Source organism: Gadus chalcogrammus, chromosome 11, assembly GCF_026213295.1.
Source record: "Gadus chalcogrammus isolate NIFS_2021 chromosome 11, NIFS_Gcha_1.0, whole genome shotgun sequence".
Lineage (NCBI taxonomy): Eukaryota > Metazoa > Chordata > Actinopteri > Gadiformes > Gadidae > Gadus > Gadus chalcogrammus.
The window spans coordinates 8,953,696-8,975,207 of NC_079422.1; the positions used below are offsets into that span (position 1 = coordinate 8,953,696).

At 47.1% G+C, this 21,512-nt stretch overlaps 1 protein-coding gene across 1 annotated transcript in view; it reads right to left on the reverse strand.

Annotated features, from left to right (window-relative positions):
• Positions 1 to 250: 250 nt before the first annotated feature.
• Positions 251 to 21,512, reverse strand: part of etv1 (ETS variant transcription factor 1) — a 22,320-nt gene continuing 1,058 nt past the window's right edge. Inside the window, exons 4-13 of the mRNA XM_056602762.1 lie at positions 21,153 to 21,200; positions 16,130 to 16,183; positions 10,191 to 10,320; positions 7,081 to 7,275; positions 5,831 to 6,084; positions 2,701 to 2,769; positions 2,519 to 2,587; positions 2,022 to 2,191; positions 880 to 981; positions 251 to 481 (exon numbers count right to left, since the gene is read on the reverse strand). Coding sequence (XP_056458737.1) covers positions 251 to 481; positions 880 to 981; positions 2,022 to 2,191; positions 2,519 to 2,587; positions 2,701 to 2,769; positions 5,831 to 6,084; positions 7,081 to 7,275; positions 10,191 to 10,320; positions 16,130 to 16,183; positions 21,153 to 21,200 — 1,322 coding nt within the window. The remainder of the gene's footprint in view (positions 482 to 879; positions 982 to 2,021; positions 2,192 to 2,518; positions 2,588 to 2,700; positions 2,770 to 5,830; positions 6,085 to 7,080; positions 7,276 to 10,190; positions 10,321 to 16,129; positions 16,184 to 21,152; positions 21,201 to 21,512) is intronic.

Genomic DNA, 21,512 nt, shown 5'->3' on the forward strand with positions numbered 1-21,512 from the left:
GAGAGAGAGAGAGAGAGAGAGAGAGAGAGAGAGAGAGAGAGAGAGAGAGAGAGAGAGAGAGAGAGAGAGAGAGATGCTCCGCTGAATGTCTCAGTCTTGTCCCCGGAGCAAATGTGAATGAGAGGATGTGACAGTTTGAGGCGGGGTGACGGGGGTTGTCGAAACGGGTGGTGGGTTCGTCACGGGGCGGGGGGGGGGGGGGGGGGGCGAGGGGGCGACGATGGGGGGGTCCGCGAGGGTCGGGTGGGCATCAATAGACGTAGCCCTCGGCGCCATAGGGGTGTGGGGGGCAGTAGGGCGGGGCCTCCTGGGCGTAGGTGGGCGTGTTGTCGTCAAAGTGCGACAGGGGCACGGTGTCCTCCTCGTTGACGTGGCGCTCCAGGTCCGTCTTCAGCACGGGCCGCTGGTTGTCCGGGAACGCCATGGAGAACAGCGCCTCGGGGTCACACACAAACTTGTACACGTATCTCTCCCCCGCCACCTGGGGAGGAGAAAGAGAGAGAGGGGGAGATGAGGTGAGGAGGGAGAGAGACAGAGAAGATTAAGAGAGAAGAGTGAGAGAAAGCAAGTGAGGGAGAGAGATAGAGCGGGAGTGAGAGAGAAGGATAGAGAGAGTGAGAGAGAAATAGAGAGAGAGAGAGAGAGAGAGAGAGAGAGAGAGAGAGAGAGAGAGAGAGAGAGAGAGAGAGAGAGAGAGAGAGAGAGAGAGAGAGCAAATGAGCCATTTAATGAGGCAGTTAATTTCTTTGTTCAAATACCACAACGGTGGCAGTAGAACACAAGTCTAACAAAAGACATGGCGAGGTTAAAGAAATACATCTGGACTAAGTTTGGCTAATTCAGAGGAAAAACGTCAAACAAAAGCTGCTGGTGTTTTACCTTCTGCATGATTCCTTTCTCGTAGTAGTAGCGCAGAGATCGGCTCAGCTTGTCGTAGTTCATCGCTGGTCGATTCTTTTGCATTCCCCATCGACGTGCCACCTGGGTTATACACACACACACACACACGCACACACACACACACACACACACACACACACACACACACACACACACACACACACACACACACACACACACACACACACACACACACACACACACACACACACACACACACACACACACACACACACACACACACACAAATACACACCCACACACAAACAGACACACAAAACAAAAATAAACTTGAAATTAACAATAATCACGGCAGAATGTCACAACCAATAATCCTAATTTTGTGTACAATTGCAGGAGTTTCATCGTGCACAAACACACACGGCCACGCTGAAACCATTGAACAGAGCTGTGTGATGCTAGCTCCAAGTGAACCTAGCCTTCCCCACGCGCAGCGTATGTCGAGTGGGTCCGGGGCCAGACCTGGACGCGGATCAGCGACGCGTTCATTAGGAACTTGTCAAGCACCCAAAGGGAGGTGGCAGCAGATGTTAGAGCACCTGCCTGACAGACCAGCCACCACCCGGCTGTGCCGTCCTAGCTCCCAAACCCAACGCCCCTGACTCTCGGTTTGGCGTCCTACACTGTTGCTGCTGCTCTGGAGTATCACCTGTTTGGTTTCCTTGTCCACTTTTTTTTCCCTCTGCTAGGCTTTGCAATTAATTTGAATTAATTGCGTTCTATTCCCGTTCTGTTTGTCTCTCTGCCGGGCTCACTCTGCTGGCCCCCCATGTGTCCTGGACACGTTGTACCACCAACTAATACACTAATAACTAATACACTAGCTTTCAGACAGAAAGATGGATAGATGGATAGACACACAGACAGACATATGGATGGAAATCAAGTGGTAGACATATGGACAGACAGACGGACAGATATATTGTGCCGTTGGGCTCCTGATTTCCCTGCTTGAGTTAACCACAACTTCTAGAGCCAACCACTCAGCTTCAACGTGTCGACGGGTTACAGACCTGCGTCCATCCATCCACCCCTTCAACGCACTCAATCAGCCTGTGTGCGTGTGTGTGTTTGTTTGCGCTTGTGTGTGTGTTCCTTACCTCCTCTGGCTCAATGAGTTTGAACTCCATGCCGCGGCCCGTCCAGGCGATGAAGTGGGAGTTGGACGGGTCGTCCAGCAGGGCCACCAGAAACTGCCAGAGCTGCAGGGAGCCGCGGCGCTGGTACGACGGGCCGTCCCGGTACAGGCCCGACTCCTGCTTGATGTCGCCTGACGGAGGGAGGGAAACCATGTCAGCCCAGTGCATGGTGCAGTGCTGGTGCGGCGAGAGGCAGTGAACCAGGAGCAAGGTCATAGTGTGGAGTAGGTAGGGGGGGGAGGGGCATCATGCTCCAAGACGTGTACAGGTTACGGTGCGCACATTGGGGATCGAACCAAGTACCTTTTTGGCTGGCAGTTGAAAACGTAGCCATTACACTATCCTGCCCCCCTGAAGTTCCCTAAACATCCCCCCCCCCCCCCCCCCCCCTCCCACCATTTGCTAGTTCCGAGCCAACCCGGAAGCAAATGGAGACGGCATACCGTTACGGGACTCACCTTCAACCTTATCGGGAACCACACAGGTGTCGTCATAGAAATGCCTCGCCACCTTTTCAAACATACAACCTGGGCGGGAAGAAAGAGAGAACAGACAAGAGAGTCAATGATTGATGACGGTTGTCAGCACCCAGGGAGTACTCCCACGACAACGGCAGCACCGACTAGCTAGCCCCACGTACCTTCAGTGCGGTTGGCGTGGGCCAGGTACCCGTCCGGTAGGTAGACCGAGTGGCAGCTAGGCACTTCTGCTGGACGGCGGGCCGGATGATGGGGGGGGGGGGAACAGGGAGCAGAGCAGTGTTACGGCAGGCAAGAGGAATCACTTCACAGCACTGTCCGTCTGACTTATCCGAGAGAGAGTCAGTCCCCCTCCATCCCTCCACCCCCCAAAAATAAAGAGCTTCAGCGGCAGTGATTAAAGAGTGGTTGGCCCCGTCCCCGTCCCGGGCCCCGTGAGCCTCAGGGGCCCGCTCACTAGTGTGTGTTACGCGGCTTCATGCCTGAGCAGAGTGGATCTATGCACACGGGAGGATGACTGGCCTGTATGGATACAGAGAGGCACGGCGCTCCACTGGGTGACTCTGGGGCCTTCAGGGGCTGCTTTTGGTTTGAGGGGAAAATACGATGTGGGGTCAATTAAAAAATGTGTTATAATTTTTTAGGAATATTGTGACTAGTGACTATGATCTATTTTGGTCCAGAGCAGTGAAGATGTGAGATGGATTCAAACAATATTCAAACAAAATTTCGATTTGATAACTTGAAAATATATTTTGCTATATATATTTTGCCATCTGTTTTTTTATTTTAATTTAAAATGAATTAATCTTCGCCTGCAGTGAATCAACATCTTATATTAGAAGTACATTTTACCGATCCATCAATGCTTAACGTTACAACAGGTACCACTACCAATATAAAGTGATTGGTACGACACAAGTACATTTGGTTGTTCGGCATTAAGACGATCCAATAATCGCCAATGTAGCGTCCTACGGTTTTTTACAGCCTGTATTTACTACTTTATTTATTAAGTGCGCTTTGCGTTTTAACTTCCATTTACTGCGTACAGACGACCTCCCAACCAGCTGTAGCTCGAGATCAAAACGTCTGCAAAGTGAGTGTTCGATAAACGGACTGCAGCGCATCATTTAGCTCCATAAACATTTCTCTGAACTTCATCAAAGTAATGGGCTTGTAGAGGAAATTACTGCTAATTAAATTACTCTGCCCTCCCTCCCATCCTCAGAGACAGACCTGCTCCAGTCTCAAGGCTCTGCCGCGGCCGCTAATAAATTCAAGCTAATTCTAATGTCTGGAATGTACAGCAGTGGATGCAAAGCGAACACACACAGCGGGTTTTATTCTAGTCAGTCCAACAAAAGATCAGACAGAGAAGGAATATGTCATGGCTTATAATTTGTATAACCCTTTAATTTGGGTCTATAAAAAGTTTTAAAGTGCTATTTTCTCTAAATGGAGGAACCTCGGTGCCGAGACTGTGTTGGTTGTCATGTAAATCAGGGAAGCTTTAAGTCATTTGCATTTGTTTTCACTGTGGACAAGATCATCAGCTGACTGGAAACTCCTAGGAATGAGGTTTTATGAAAATTGTTTTTGCTTCAGCTTTTGTTCCTGACATTTAAGTCGTGGCACGTTAACCATGCTGAGAGCACTGGTGGTGATGAGAGGAGCTAAACAAATCTGAACTACCAAGGAACAAAAACACAAAGAACCATTTGATGATTGCTGGTTTTCTCTTCCACACAGACGCCTCAGCCATAGAGAGAAACAAGACCATGGGGCTATCATGGACTGGAATAAGTGTCAGTATTTATCCCCTCCCCAGCACCACGGTGTGTCTGTCTGTCTGTCTGCCGACCTGTCTGTCCTATGAATGAACACAGCAGCACTGGCGTAGGTTCATTCATAACCTGTTTCCTCTGAGTTCCCTGGCCAGGGGAAGTCGGCCCACGTCCCTACCTCACCCTGACCCGGGGGAGAGGGGAGAGGAGGAGGGGAGGGATTCAGGAGGGCAGTCTTTGGACCCGGACCAGACCTTAACTCCCCCTCAACCCCCCTCCCCCTCCCCCTCCCCCTCCCCCTCCCTGTTCTCCTCTCTTCCTGATTAGCAAACCACAGGAAATGGGGACCGGCACCCAGGCCACCGGTCCTACCAGAACCCCAGCGCTAATAATGGGCAAACCTAATAACAGCTGACCCTACCCCCCCCTACCCCCCCTACCCCCACCCCCCCCCCCCCCCCCCCACCACCCCCTCCCTTCCCACCCAACGCCCCCGCACTCTCCCCCCACCAACATCCACCAACCTACTTCCCTGTTGGACTACAGCCCTGCTTCTCTCTCTCTCTCTCTCCCCCCCCTGCCAGAGACGGTAACGCCCGAGTGGGACTGACGGACACGCACACACAGGACACACACACACACACACACACACACGCACACACGCACACGCGCACACGCACACACGTACACACACACACACACACACACACACACACACACACACACACACACACACACACACACACACACACACACACACACACACACACACACACACACACACACACACACACACACACACACACACACACACACACACACAGCAGCAGAAGCACCACTCTTCCGGCGCCCACTCACTACTGGTGGGTCTGCTTCCCATCACAGCAATGATGTGATGAGTGACCCTCGGCCCCCCCACATTAGGACTGATGGGGGGGGGGGGGGAAGGAAGAAGGGGGTCACAACTCCATGGTCACATTTCCACTGATGATTAGATCCCAACCGACATACGCAAATACACATATCCAAACGGTGGTCCCAAAGTGTTGAAGAAACGGACCTGTTTAAGTCGTTGAAGGCCAACTTAAACAGGCCAGCAAGACCAAATCCAATACAGACACATGTACACTAGTGTTCCACCTAGGATTGATTAAGCATACCACCTCAAAGACAACTTTCAACAGAATGTGATGCTTGCAGACACGGACATACAGAAACACAGACAGACAGAAGGAGCCATACATACAGGCCGATGACCTGAATGCATAAAAGGTATAAAAAGTACACACACACACACACACACACACACACACACACACACACACACACACACACACACACACACACACACACACACACACACACACACACACACACACACACACACACACACACACACACACACACACACAGACACACACACCCACACCCACACACACACTCTTACAGAAACATAGACACAGGTGCAGTGACACACTGCAGGGTAGCGCTCAGCCTCGCTCACCTGAGTCGTAGGTGAAGTCGCGGGGCTCCTGCTTGATGATCATGGAGGCCGGGTAGGCGTGCGGGACCACCGGACCCCCCACCATGGCCGGGTGCTCGAACAGCGGGTCGGGGAACTCCTGCTTGAAGCCCTGGGGGGGGAAGGGGATGTTGGGCTCCGACATCTGCCGGTGGTACACGGGTCGGCTGTCCCGCACTACCGGGGCGGGCGGGGACGGGAAGGAGTGGCACGGCTCCGAGAGCTGCCGGCGAAACCTGAACACAACAAACACACCCCGGGTGGTGAGCCTCTGTCTGAGTCTGTGTGTGGGTGTGCGGATGTGTTTGTGTGCGTGTGTGTGTGTGTGTGCGTGTGTGTGTGTGTGTGTGTGTGTGTGTGTGTGTGTGTGTGCGTGCGTGTGTGTGTGTGTGTTTGGTGGCGAGGGTTTGTGGTTATCCGCCTTGGAGTGCGTTGGTTTTGAACCCCTCTGTGTGTATGCACAGTATATGTGTTGGTGTGTTGGTGTATGTGTGTGTAGGGGATTGTGTTTGTGTGTTTGTCTGGGTGTGTTTGTGCGTGTGTGTTAGGTAGTGAGGGTGTGCGGTTAAAAGCCTCGGAGTGTGTTGGTTTTAAACCCCTCTAAGTGTATGTATATGCATTTGTATGTTTGTGTGTGTGTGTGTGTGTGTGAGGGGGGTTTGTGTTTGTGTGTGCTTGTCTGTTTGTGTGTTCTGCTCATAAAAGCTCTCATCAAAGAAATGAAATTAATTATGCTTTATCTAAGTCCTGTCATTAATACAGAACATACACACACAACACATGCTCATTGCTTTTTAATATTAGCCACAGAACTCTCAAATAAGAAAGAACAAGTCTGTTCATGCAGGTTGAGACATTAAGGAACACATGTGAGTGACATGTGTCCATTTCCGCAAACTCCTCGTAAAAAGAGTAGGGGTCCAAGGGGAGTATGTGTGTGAATGTTTGTGTTTACGTGTGTGTGTGTATGTGTGTATGTGTGTGGGTATCTTTGGTACATGGGGTGTGTGTGTGTGTTTGTGTGTGTGAGTGTGTGTGTGTGTGCTGGGGGGAAGCTATGGTCCATGGGGTGTCAGGTGTGTGCGTGTGAGTGTGTGTGTGTGTGCGTTTGTGTGTGTGTGTGTGTGTGTGTGTGTGTGTGTGTGTGTGTGTGTGTGTGTGTGTGTGTGTGTATGTGTGTGTGTGTTTGTGTACCTGTGGTCCATGGTGTGTGTGTGTGTGTGTGTGTGTACCTGTGGTCCATGGGGTATCCATTGTCGGTCAGTGGCTGAGGGGGCTGAGCGTGGGGGGCGAGGTAGGTCCGGTCTGGCTTGGGGGTGGGTGCGGAGGTGGGGGAGCCCTGGTGTAGGGGAGACACCGGGGTGCTGCAGGGGGGAGTGACGGGGCTGGAGGGCTTCATTCCGGAAGGGTGCTTCTGCTCATAGGCACTAGGGAAGAGAAGAAGGAGAAAAACACATTTGTAAGTAGGGGTGCAACGGATCAAAAAACTCACGGTTCGGATCGTTCCTCGGATCAAGAGTCACGGATCGGATCATTTTTCGGATCAGCAAAAAAAATAAAAAAATAGCGTTTGTGATTGCTTTAGCCCGGTCTGATTGTGGAAGAAGGGGCTGCTTAAATGCCGCGGTGATGAGCGGTTGTTGAGCCGCTTTCGGTTTCACTCCTGTCAGTGAAACACCAGGGTGATGTCGCTGTAAATGCGTGGCCATGCTCGATGTGTTTTTCTTTATGTTGGCAATAGCTATGTCAGCTACGTGTTACGTCTGTGTGGTAACCTAGGCGACAGGTTTGTGTGGCAGCGCGAGTATGGAAACAGACGTAGCACTGGAGGCAGCAGTTATCGTTACAGTAGTCACCGAAGTCTAGCCTACTTTTATTTTCCATGCCCACTGTTCTTCATGTTGTACGCTGAGGACAATAAATCACAACGAGCCATAGGACTGTTTGCTTATTGAAAAGGGAACTGTTGCGGACTTTTACCCAGAGCGTGTTAAGTAGCTCTGTCCCTGGAACTAGCAGGAATGGTTACGGCTGTGTGTGGACTGAACATGCGCACATTTTTTTTTCATAAATCAATCCGCGGATCATGCGTGTGCCGAACCGAAATAGATGATCCGAACGGATCATGGATCAATGATGATCCGTTGCACCCCTATTTGTAAGTGAGCTGATGAATGTGATTGGTTGTGATGATGGATTGGACCCGGACAGGTGCAGGCGTTTGAGCTGGAAGCTCTTTGTTGTTGGTGTGGTTGTTGTTGATTGTTAGAACAAGGATGTTTCGCTGCCATGTTCGGTGGTTCGATTCCCATTGGGCTGCAAAAGGGTTTCAAAGAAAAACACCACGGAAAAAGCAAACCCAGTCTTGGGTCTTGGCCTTTTTTGAGTTGGGAGCAGAGTCGGTTTTAATGTGAAATCATATTTGACAGTGCAAACGTGTTGTTTCTTCTGTGCTGCTTGATTTTAAATATTTTAGTAGTTTACAATAAGTGTATGCAATCTTCTTAACATCGGGGCCTGGAGTAATTTTTAGATAATAATAAATATCCAATTTTATTCAGTTTATACAACCCCTGTAGTTTGTATTGAACTCTATCTTGCAAAAAAAATAAAATTGAGAATCATTTTCAAAAAACACCGGTCAATTGTTCTCTCTATTCTGTCTTAGTATCTTCAAGTTATTTGTTATTTTCAAAATGCATATTGGCAAACATGCAGGTGCTTCTCAAGTCAAGGAAAATAGGTGCAAGGCCCCCTTATATTCCAACTTAATTCATTCGCCAAAAATAGCTTATTTCCCTGCGTCCATTCATCATGTGTGTTTGTTATTAAACGGTGAATTGCGTATGAGGCCTCAGAGAGTGCGATATTAAGTGCTTCCATTATCTATGTGTTTTCCATATTTGGCTCCTCATTAGCATGGTGGTGGCCGCTGGTCCCTCTGCCCTCCAGCCAATCACAATAACCGCCATTACCCGCCGCCACGAAAAATTGACAATGGACAACAACGATATCCATTCAATGTAAATTAAATAAAAGTAGTGCATAAAAAATAATGTGACATTGGAAAAAATGGGGCGAGAAGATTATTATGAAAGGGAGAGTGTGATACGTGGGTGGAGGATGCAGGGTTGACAGCATGAGTTTCTGCTACTTTAGCTGCGTGGTGGAAACCTTCTCTGGATGTGTACGTTCTCCACGGAGGGAAGCGTGACAAAACGCACGGCTTCGTCTCCTTTGTCAAGCCCAATGTGTCTGAGCAGGTGTCAAGTGTGTGTGTGTGTGTGTGTGTGTGTGTGTGTGTGTGTGTGTGTGTGTGTGTGTGCGTATGTGTTTGATTTTGCACGTGTGTGTGTGTGGGTTTGATTGTGTGTGTGTGTTTGTGTGTGTTTTGGAGTGTGTGTATGCGTGTGTGTGTGTGAGTGTGCGCGTGTGTGATTGCGCGTGTGTGTGTGTGTGTTGGAGTGTCTGTATGTATGTTCAAGTGTGTTTTATTGTGTGTGTGTGTGTGTGTGTGTTCATCTAAATGTATGTGTGCTTGTTCATCTCACACACATGTGTGGGTGTGTGTGTGTCTGAGTGTATGTTCGCATGTATGGGGGGGGGGGGGGCTTGTTGGCCCATGAACAATCCCCTGGTGACGCAGAGCGCCGCTTAACATACGAGGTCATTATGCAGGCGCCGTGCCACACGAATCAAAAGCGGTTGAAGAGCCTCGCCGGTGAACTCAAACGCTCCTTCACCGCACACGTCTCTCACGTTAAAGGGAGAGGAGCGGGGGATGGAGGGAGGGGAGGGTGGGCGCCGTGGCGATTTGAAGAAAGAATACATGCTCATCTTCTAGCGTTTCTCAATGGGAATACTATGTTAAGCGTGCGCCGATGCACAGATGTACTTCTGCGTCAGGGTGGGTAAAATTGAACGAGGGAAAGGGAAGGAGAAGGATAAAAAAAGATGTGTGGATTAGGTGGAATGAAATAACTCCTAAGAGGTAACGTTAACGGCTTCTAATTGGTTTCTGGAGGAAGACAACCTCCGAAGGTGAATGAAAACTCATCTGCACTGCACGACCCTCACTGCCAGAATAAAGTAGGCTTAGAATTTACAAGAGCACAAGCTAGTACGCTGCTCTGATGGTAGATATATGTATAGCGTTCCGATAATTACAGCCGAATACAACGTGTCAAGATATTACTGTAGATTTGAGTGCCAGATGAGAAAGAAGCAAATTTGTGTGTAGAAATGCATGTGCCTCACTGAGTGTGTGAGCGTGCGCGTCCGTCTCTGTGCATGTGTGTGTATTTTTCTGTGGGTGTCCTTGTGTGTGAGTGTGTGTCTGTACCTGATGTTGTACAGGCACTTCTCTCCATAGTGGATCTTGAAGGGCCGGTCCTGGCTGCAGTTGGAGCCCAGCTCGGAGCAGGGACTGTGGGGCTCCCTCTTGATCTTCAGATGTAGAGCATGGAGGGCCACTTCATAGCCACAGCATAGGAGACAGACAGACAGACAGACAGACAGACAGACAGACAGACAGACAGACAGAGAGACAGACAGACAGGCAGGCAGACAGCCAGACAGACAGACAGACAGGGCAAAGAGAATGGAGGAGGGTGTTTAGCGAACATTGCTGATCCTAAGCCTGCTTCTGTGGGTACAGACGAAAATAAACCAGTGTTCTCAGAATGCGTTTGTGTCGCATTTTAAGAATTTTATAAACTGTTCAATGTAAGATTTCAATGTCATTTGTTATCATTCATCATGTCAGTTTCAGTTTGCTTTTCATGCATTGATCAAAAATGTAAACCTCACAAAACAATTCACATAAAAAGAATTTGCGAGTTCCATACAGACAGATACACACACACACACACACACACACACAGCTGGCACATATGAAACAAAATCCTTGGCTGTGTGTGTTCTGGCTTTCCCCGAGCATGCGTTCACAAAAGGACGTATGTGTCATCTGTCACCCTGACAACTCCCGCTCAAATCTCATTTGTAAGGCCTCCCCTCTGCCTCCAGGTGGGGACTGTCTTGGTCGTGGAACACAAGAGGCCCTGGGGGGGGTCACGTCTAAATGCTTCATCTGTTTTTCAGCTGTCTGTCAATACCTCCCAGACAACAACAAGAAGACCCATTGATCCTTAGGGTGGGGTTGGGCTGTAGGGGGGGGGGGGGGGGGGGGGGGTACGTCTGGGGGGCTGTCTACCTGAGCCTCCTCCAGCTGAGCGGGAGGCCCGCCCGGTTACAGTAAGTGCGTGATCATTCCTGATTAACATCCCAGCATTTCCAGTCATGGTCAGCACTAATCAGATAACGACGATGTGCGTCAACAGGAGGAAACACTTGTGAGCCTGAGTTAAGAGAGAAGGACGGAGGCTCGTGTTCCCGGGTGAAAGCATCCCAGACCTCTCGCAGGGTCCCACGAAAAAACCACCTTCGAAACGCCCTCGACGCGTCTGAGAGTTTTCTCTTGAAACAGGAGGTCAAACAATAAGCCAATCAAAGAAGACCAAACGAGAGAGGTGGTTATTTCCGAATGGTTCTTTCTTCGTACATATCGTTTGAGAGCCGTTTATTTCCAAAGCGCTCCACAGCGTCGATGGTTTACACCAGCTGGCGCAGCGCGAGGGATGCACGGCCATGGAGCCAGAACGCCGACAAGGTCCTCGTTGCTTTGTAACGGGCTGACTTACACCCGCCGTGGGTGTGCATGTCAGTGCGCATGTGTGTGTGTGTGTGTGTGTGTGTGTGTGTGTGTGTTTGTATGTGTGTGTGTGTGTGTGTGTGTGTGTGTGTGTGTGTGTGTGTGTGTGTGTGTGTGTGTGTGTGTGCGTGTGTGCGTGTGTGTGTGCGTGTGTGTGTGTGTGTGTGTGTGTGTGTTTGTATGTGTGTGTGTGTGTGTGTATGTTGGGGAGGCTGGTCGATAGGGTAACACCCCGGCTGACTCCTGGGGGGATGGTGGGGGGAGGTGAGGGTGGGGGTGGGTGGAGAGGAGGGTGGGGGAGGTTGAGTCCACACGCGCGCGGCAGGACAAAGTGCACGGGTTGTTCACAGCCCTGGCTGGGGGCCTGACCTTTGAGGGTCATCGATCCGAGGTCAGAAAGGACACTTCCTGGTGGGGGGTTTGTGGGGGGGGGGGGGGGGGGGGGGGGTCGTACTAACAGACGCTCACACTCTCACAAAGTCCGAAAAACAATGAGCTGCTAATTACCTCTGAGAATGCCTCAAACGAGTGTTGAGTAAATACAGGTGTATGTGTTCCTGAGACTGGTGTACTCGCTATTTCAGCAGTTCAAACGCATTCTCCTGCTCAGATTGGATCGTGTCCACATCAGACATCGCCATACTTTTTAGGATGAATTAGTCTTAAAGGATAAGTTGTTATGTTTACTGTAAAACTTGTACAATAGGGCAAGGCCATTCCCGTTTTGAAACACACACTGCTTGTACTGCTTACATTGACTTGTGTAGCAGGCCTCATCAGCCTCTACATTTTCCGAACAAAAACAGTTACGGTATGTGTATTCTTGATTTGTCATTATTACATGGATTCAGGAAAAAAATATATTCTTGCAAACTCAATTGCTATCCATCTGTATATATAATTTGCGGAAAAAATAAATTGCATTAATATTTAAGCAACGCAGCATGAACTGTAATATTAACCGGTGCGTAGCGCCGATGTCGAAACAGTGCCGCTCTAAATAGAAATGGAAATGTCACAATAGATTTTGTCAGCGGGGTGCTGCGGTACACAAATCAATAGCCCGGGCGCTGGGCCTTCTGACTTGAGGGGGACAAGATACCTCGCTTCTCCTCTCGAATGTCAGGTCCATCATGGCTCCTGATTGCTCTCATTATGGCAGCATTGATTAAAGCACAGCCAATGCTGTTCAACAATTAAGCAATCTATTATTGGATCTATTCAATTATTCTCTTTTCGGGTCGTCATTACCTTCTCGGTATTATTGGTGTTTACCCACAATTCGTAGAAAGAAAAGTGTAATTTTAAAAATATAATATAGTAGCCTATAGATTATATATAATATAATAATGATATAATATATAATATGTATATACATTTTATATATTAAAAGATATACAATTGTCAGTATTAATTTCAGATATGTCCCACATATCACATAATAAACATATTTATTCTTGTTGTACGGATATTTTTTTGGTGTGATTATTATTTGACCTGCATTTAAGTGCCTGGTTATTCTTTCTTTTAGCTACTGAGCCTTTTTACTGCCAGACATCAACACAGGGATACCATGAGGCCTACAGGCTCAGCCCATGTGTGAGTTTCGGGCCACAAAGTGTGTGTTTTGGGCCACAAAGTGTGTGTTTTGGCAGAACGGAGGCCCTTCGTTTGGCAGATATTTCTCCAGTCCATTAATAAAAAAACACTCAGGTCTTTTGGCAGCAGTGGAGAACCCTTCATTCCATTTTCACCTTTGCTAGGCGCTCGCGTCGCTGTTAAATGCTAGCGGTTCTGATCTGCCGGTTGCGTGTGGTCTCACTTTACACCTCCGCTACTCCTCTCCGCTACCCTGCTAAGTTATGCTAATACTACGCCTTTGAGTTGTAGGCAAAGACAAAGGAATCACTGCTCTGTCTTCACAGCCCGAGGACACATTAGCTTCCAGGATGCTCGGCTGTCGCTGGTTTCGGTGTCAAACGGATGGAGGGCGCTAACCTGCTAGCGATGCAACCGCCACAGCCGCAGTCAACTACTCTAAAATGTGGGATGTTTTAAGTCATGTTCTAGAACAACCAGGAGAATACTTTTTTTTATAAAAGTAAACGGTTCAGATTATAACACCTGAGAAAAGTGGTTGACTCAAAGAACAAAGCCATACCCGGTCACAACTATCTCTCTCTCCCTTTCTGTCCATTGTATTGTCTCATTGACAAGCACTCATTAAACACCCTTTTGTTTATTTTATATTGTGTTCCTTTCTTTCTCTACCAAGCCCTCTACCATCGCTCTAGATATACTTCATTTCTCCCATTTCTTTATTTTTCATTCCTTTATTGTCTCCCCAGTCCTCTGTTCCTCTCCATCTTCCTCCGTCTGTCTCCAACTGACTCTGTTTGTCTCAATCTTCCTCTGTCTGCCTGCCACGCACCCGCGCTGTCTCTGCGTCCACCTCTCTCGCCCCCCTCCCACCCAGCTCCTCGGTGCAGACCCATATGGGAGAGCTGCCGGTTGGGATCTCGGCTCCAGAGCCCAACCACGGTGCCCTCGATCTCCCGCCATCTGTCAGTGCCGCTCTCTCCCTCTCTGGCCGTGCCAACAGGGCTGATTCAATGGTCAGCAGTGTCCCCCCCCCCCCATGTACCTCTGAAGGACAAGGGGACAAGGCTGGTGACCTCTGCCTCTCCCTCCATTACCGGGGCCCGTGGCGGCCATCTTGGGTGTTTTTGGTTGTCATGTAGGTGTTTAGGTCTCTCACACTATCCCCAAGGTCAGCAGGAACTAACTGCTGATTTTATCATTTATTGACCGAATTGAATACGTCTAGGTCAATCTACGCCTCATATGAATTGTTGTGGGTTGTTGTTATTTTTCCTTTGATTATGCCATGGATCATGTTAAATCCCACAGTTGCAGAGCTCTCTATTGGCTCCTTGCAGAGGCCCATGTCTGCTAACTGTAGTTCATGCTGTGCTTTGCTCACTTCACTTTCTGACTACACTTTGGCATTACCTGCTCTAGAGAACCACGCTATGCCAAGCTATCACCCCTGACTGCGTTCCCCGAGCCCTGCCAGGTGAAATACCACACTCTCTAACTGCTTTAACTGCCTAATGACTGTTCTCTCTCTCTTTCCATTTTGGAGCAACAGCAATAACACTTAATTGTAATGAATTATCAATTAATTTTGGTTTCCCTAATTGTTCGCAGTTCATGTACTACTGCAGTATTATATGGTTATTAAATATATCATACATATCATAATTATAGCAATTTGTAGGTTATAATATTATAGCAAGTGTAATATTATTCCACGATACACCTTAATATTTCAAGTTTAGAATAAAATAAATCCCTATTTTGAATAAAATATAAATGTGAGATAAACAGAAGAAAAACTAAATGTATATTAATCCCCCAAGGCAGCGAGGGCAATATTATCATTTCAGTGTTCTGGAAATCAACCACAATATTTTGATGTTTCCATATGCAAATAAATCACACTGCGATATCATCACAGAGGTGGTGCAGAGTTGCTGTAGCAGCAAGAGAGATAGACAGGGAGAGAAAGAGAGAGAGAGAGAGAGAGAGAGAGAGAGAGAGAGAGAGAGAGAGAGAGAGAGAGAGAGAGAGAGAGAGAGAGAGAGAGAGAGAGAGAGAGAGGGGGGGAGGGGGAGGGGGAGGGAGCAAGAGAGGGAGGGAGTGAGAGAGAGATTTTTCTCACCTTAACCTTTCATGCACCCTGTCTGCCTGCCTATCTACAAGACTAGCTCTCCAGAGAGCTAGCGTGAGTGAAGGTGTAGATACCGAGAGGGATGGGAAAACACATCATGTGCAAGTAGACGCACACACACACGCAGACACATCCATGTAGCACTGGAGGTATGAACGCAAGTTCATAAAAGTGGGAAGACATCTAGGATCTCAGATGCATGCACACTTGCGTGCCCAGAGTGAAACAGTGCACATACACAAATATGTGTGTGTATGTGTGTGCGCATATTTACGCACACAGATGCAGTGAAACAAATCCCAATGCGTAGAAACATGGGCAATTACACATTTAGTACAATATATACAAACAAACACAAACACACACACACACACACACACACACACACACACACACACACACACACACACACACACACACACACACACACACACACACACACACACACACACAAACACACAAACACACACATGAATACTGATGGATGTAATTATGATAGATAAATGCTGCAATTGAAAATAATCATAATCCGGTTTGATCACATAGGGACTGAAGATCTATTTTTCTACTATTAAATCAAATCCAAAATTGAATCTGTCAGATTGTTATTATTCTTTTTATATGTTTGAATGTTATATATTGATAATCATGAAATTGATCATTACAATATTACTTAATGTGATGAATACCATATTTCTGAAGATAGAAAGTATTACCAAATCCTATTTCACACACGCAAGATACATACACAAGGACAAAGGAGGGTCGTAAACACACGCACACATACTGTACGACTGTATCGTGACACACAAAAGAATGAAGGAAGTCTCTTACTCACAGTTTTCTGTCTGGAAGTCAGGGACAAACTGCTCATCATTGTCTGGAACCTGAGCTAAAGAAAAAAAATACAGAAGAAGAAACAAAACACACATTACTTCTGGTGAAGAGGGACTATGGGTCCATTTGTTAGTTTGCTTCCATGTACTTATACATGCAATATATGAAAAACTGCTTCAACATGTATTATTTAATGAGTTTTGGTTAGGGGAAACGTGTGATTCGTTCAGCAACATGCATGTGTTTTCATTCTGTTTTTAACTCTATTATTTTATTATTTTATTCTATTACTTTATTAATTTGTTCTATATTAATCGTCTCTTCTTTTAGAATCTTAATATATAGTTATTATTGTGATTATAAACACAACACTGCGCAACATAAAAGTTCAACTTGGAATACAAATTGAATGGATCCTTTCTTGGAGTTTGGATTGCCCCTTCACCCTTGACACACACACACACACACAACCTCTTGGTCTTTAAAAAACGAAATTTCTTGTTTTTTAACCAATTAGCAGTCAAATCCGGCCTGACCTTGGAATCTCATCTCACCAAACACACCATGATTTGGAACGGATGACGTTTTTCCAAACCTCAAAAAAGTCAAACTTAATGACCGGGTCGGTTATGGCATGCAGCGTTCGGTCCCGCCTCCCCTCTCTTAATTCCACGAGGTCGGCTTGAACGCGCGACTACTCAATCTGTCGGCTGGAGGAAACGGCGCGCTCGCCAGCAAACAAACCCTGATTCAGGAACAGTGTCTAATTGGCCTCTCCCCTACCGGCACAGCCACCTACACCTGCAGCGATGGCTGCGCTCCCTACCCTAACCTCTGCATCCTCACCACAATAGAATAATAATAATAATAATAATAATAATCATCATCATAATCATAAGTTCTGTTCCACAATGCGTCCAATTAGGCATGGGCATATTTATATCACACGTATTTACACTGGGTGAAGACTCTCCTGGTCCCTCAAGTTGAGCTCTGGCAAAGGCAATCAGAGATTTAAATGTGTCATTTGCACGTCTATTTATAAGCACAATGAGGTAAATCCTCATTATCACTGCATCAGTAGCAGGTCTCGACATGTCTCTTGCTCTATCAGATATGAAAAGTTATAATCTTGGAGAGGTTTTTTTTTTCTCAGAAGGTGTGAAGTCAAATGAAAGCAAACAATCAACAGATCAACGTCGAAAAAAATGATATGCACATGGTGTAATGAAGATAAAGAACGAGATTATATTAATATATCTACATTTGTTTAAGCAAATATATATTATGTGTGTCTCCGTGCAACATCTCCGCTTTTTTATTTGTATAGCCGATATAGCTGATATAATACTATATTTTGCTTTGTTATGAACTAAACCATTTTTATAAAGCAACATACCAGAAGAAATGTTGGGCTATACTTTTCAAATTGTTGAATTGAATACAATGTTATGACAAGAATATCATGTATTCTGACACTCTTATTGCAAATCATTATATTAGGCTCAACATTATATTATATTACCTCATGCATTTACATATTTAAATAAATTCCCAAACCACAACCAAATCATTCGATGGCAGACCATAACTAGGCCAGACGGAGCCGATAAGCCGAGATGAGACAAGGAAGGACGACAATAAAACAACACAAGATAACACACAATGAATGGGCTGAGATGAAAACCACGCCACAGAGACTACGGCGTTACGGCCCAGGAAGAAGTGAAGAGGGAGAGACACATCGGACAGAGGAAGTGGAGGGGGAGGGGGGGGTGAGTCACCGGCCTCAGCCTGTGAATGAGCCATTTGAACCCTGCCAGCTGAACCCCCCCCCCCCCACACACGCACACGCACACACACACACACACACACACACACACACACACACACACACACACACACACACACACACACACACACACACCGACCCACCAGCACCAGCAACCACTACACCGCTTCCCCCATTCACAAAGAAAAGACAGGAGCCCAGAGAGGGAGAGGGAATGAGAGAGAGGGACGCAGAAGTGAACAGTGAGAATGGACCAGAGCTGTGTGGAAGAGGGTATGGGAGGAGGAGGAGGGGGGGGGCGGGGAGGTGAAAGAAATGTTTACAAACAAAGGTGCCGACGGAGGCTGGTGTTCGTTGGGTCATGTGAGCGTGGAGTTTTGCGTTTCGAAGGCTGTGTGTGGCGTGTTGAGTGTTGCAGAGTTTGAAACAAATGTGTGTGTGACGGAAAGGGGGAGGAGAGTGTGGAGGTGGAGGTGGAGGAGGGAGAGGAACAAAGGCCCTGGATGAGAAACCCTCTCTCGGAGGTTGCGTCGGCTCCAGGGGACACGTTGAGTCAACATGGCCTTGTTTCTTTCACAAGTCTGCATCTGTGACACAAAGTCAACCGACTGCAGAGGAGGCGGGAACACCGCACATGGTTTTATTTTCTCTCCCTTTAAGTAAATAGTGCTGTTCTTTCTGTTTCTAATTCTAAAACCAAGCCGGGGCGAAAAGAAACCACTTTAACCTTTGTGTAAACAAAGTAGTGGTGTGTGCGCCGAGGTGTGGGGGAAGGGGGGTTTCCACTTGCCTGCCCAGAGAGACATATGCTTGTCAAATGAATGACCCCCCCACCCCCCTCCCCCCACCTTCAACCCTTTCGGTCCACGATGGTCGGAAATTCAGTCTGCCAATTCGGTCCTCCTCCTCGCAGTCCAATTACCTGAACTAATAAATCTTTGAAATGAGAGAGTATTCCTTTTCATCCTAATGGACAGGAAGTCATTCATTAAAGCTACAGTCTGCCAGCGTCCTGACCACCTCACCGGTCCCGCCCTGACAGTCAGAACTGTAATCTTTTAGCGGTAATATCTCTTCAGGGTGGCCAGCGCAGTCGCTGCCCTTCTCTCCAGGCTACTGAAATATTAAAATCACATCTTATTCTTTGTCGAGCCCTGCGGCGCCACGCTGGGTCTCAGTGTAACCAGCGGGTCCAGCGGTGGCTGCCGTCCGATGTCGGTTTAGCAAAAAAATGAATTCATCCATTTTTTTCTTTAGGTGCTTAATCCGGCAGCTATTACACGTGTAATAAAGAATGGATGACTTTTAAACATTTATTTTAGTTTCATTTCTTTTTTTTTGGTTTAAATGGATTTTTTTTTTTGTAATTGTATCTTTGAAGGATTTATTGAGATGAAAGTCCAGTCTTTTAAAAGCAGTATTAAAGTTAACAGTCCCTGGTCGCAGTCACCTATCACGGCTGTAACAGGCATTCTTAGCTTCTAGGTGTATGAATGTGTATAGAATGTGTGAATGTGTGTTCACAAATTAAAATAAATGTTAAAATTCTGTTTCAAGTTGGGATATTGTAACTCATAATTAATCTTTCCGACGCCATTTTCAATACTAAAAAATATTGTACGTTACAAAAATGATGGTTTGTCAGGAAGTCAATTATATTTAGAGACACAAGAACGTTTGGAATGTTTTATAAATTAAATAGAGACGTTGTTTTAAAATTGAACTTCACAAATGTTAATTAACTTGGTAACTACATTAATTCTCACAACTTTTTGTAGTAAGTTTAAAACTTATCAACTTATGCAATGAAGACACTGTGCAGTAAAGAAAATTCTATTTTATATCTTTGCTTTTAGTTTTAATCGCACAAAGTTTAAGTATAGGTTTTTCCAGTGTATACAATTTCCCTTGCAAACTTTCTGTACTACAACAAAACCTTTTACGAAACTACAGTCAAAAACAAACGCGATCACAAATTTTCAGTCGTTAAGGCTAATAGAAACCCGAGCTGCAGTCACTAACCACCATTTTATAAACTTTAATTAATTAACAAAAACAGTCGAGCTAGAGATATCATAAGAGAATAACCCAACCTAAGTTGTGATCCAAGTGGTAATAGCATGCACATGAGAGTGCGTAGACATCAACAATTACACTTCAAACAGGGAGAAAAGTAATAAGGAATGAATATTCACCACTGACCAAAACTTCTGTGCTGGAGACACTGCTGAAAGAGGCCACTTGCGCTTAAATCCTGAAGCATCACGTCTTAGTTAGAGCACAAAGAGCAAGTCTTGCCATCAGAGAGGTCAGAATGGAAAATAAATTAAAAACTTCAACAAAAAAAAGGAGTGCTGCTCAGACAAACAAAGTCTTCTTATTCTCTTCGCAGAGTCTGCGAGTGGAAAAAAGAAAATAAATCCGTCCTCTTTTTTTTTTCTTCCCCGGGAAAGACAACAGGCTGATTTTACAGCTGCGGAAGATTTGAAGAGGTGTGTTAAGACAAGGCAAAGAGGGAGAGCGAGCGAGCGAGAGAGAGAGGGAGAGAAGAGAGAGAGAGAGAGAGAGAGAGAGAGAGAGAGAGAGAGAGAGAGAGAGAGAGAGAGAGAGAGAGAGAGAGAGAGAGAGAGGGAGAGAGATAGAGGACAAGCGCAAGCAGGAGAATTAGAGAGCAGGTGGGTGAGTGAGCGTGCGCGAGCGAGTGGCTCAGTGAGCGAGTGAGTGAGCGAGTGTGACAGAGAGTGTGTGTGTCTATGTGTGAGCGAGGGAGAGAGAGAGTGAGAGAGGGAGCGGGTTGGGGGTGGGGGAGGAGGAGGAGGTGGAGGTGACAGAGGCTGCGTGCGGGAGGAGCTCCACGTTAGCGCTGGCCGGCAGCGGAGGAGACAGTGAACGTCGGAGCAGAGTCTTCTCCTGGTAATTTGGGACGACACTCTCTGGGTGACCCCCCCCCCCCCCTCCCCCCTCCTTCTCTCCCCCTCCCCCCTCAGAGAGCTTCATCCCAGTCTCTAATGTATACATGACAAGCCAAGGCAAACAGTCCCCCACACACACACACACACACTCACACACTTTTCATCGGGCCCCAGCACTATCCTACACACCATGAATATATGCTTAACATAGCTTTTCCTCTGGTTCTTTCAAACTCTTAAGGATTCTTTCCATTTGCTGAAAGAAAATAGCCCTCTTCCGGTGTTCTCAAAGTGTTGGGGGTCCCCTCCCTATGACCCACCTTCTGCCAGCCAGGTCTCCTGCAGGCGCCTCAGGTCCTGGAAGAGCTCTGTGGACGCGACACAAAGCAAGGAGTCAGTCCTCCAGGAAGGGAGCAAGGAGGGGAGGGAGCGAGGAGGGGAGGAAGAGAGGAAAGGAGGAAGGTTAGGGTATCAGGGAGCTCGGAGCTTGTGTATGTGTTTGTGTTTGTGTTTCGCGTGTGTGTACGCCTGTGTGTCTAATAACAGGTTCATTTGTTCCTCTCTCTCTTCTCTCTAGCTAACCACTGCCAGATAGACACAGAGAGAGAGAGAGAGAGAGAGAGAGAGATAGAGAGAGAGAGAGAGAGAGAGAGAGAGAGAGAGAGAGAGAGAGAGAGAGA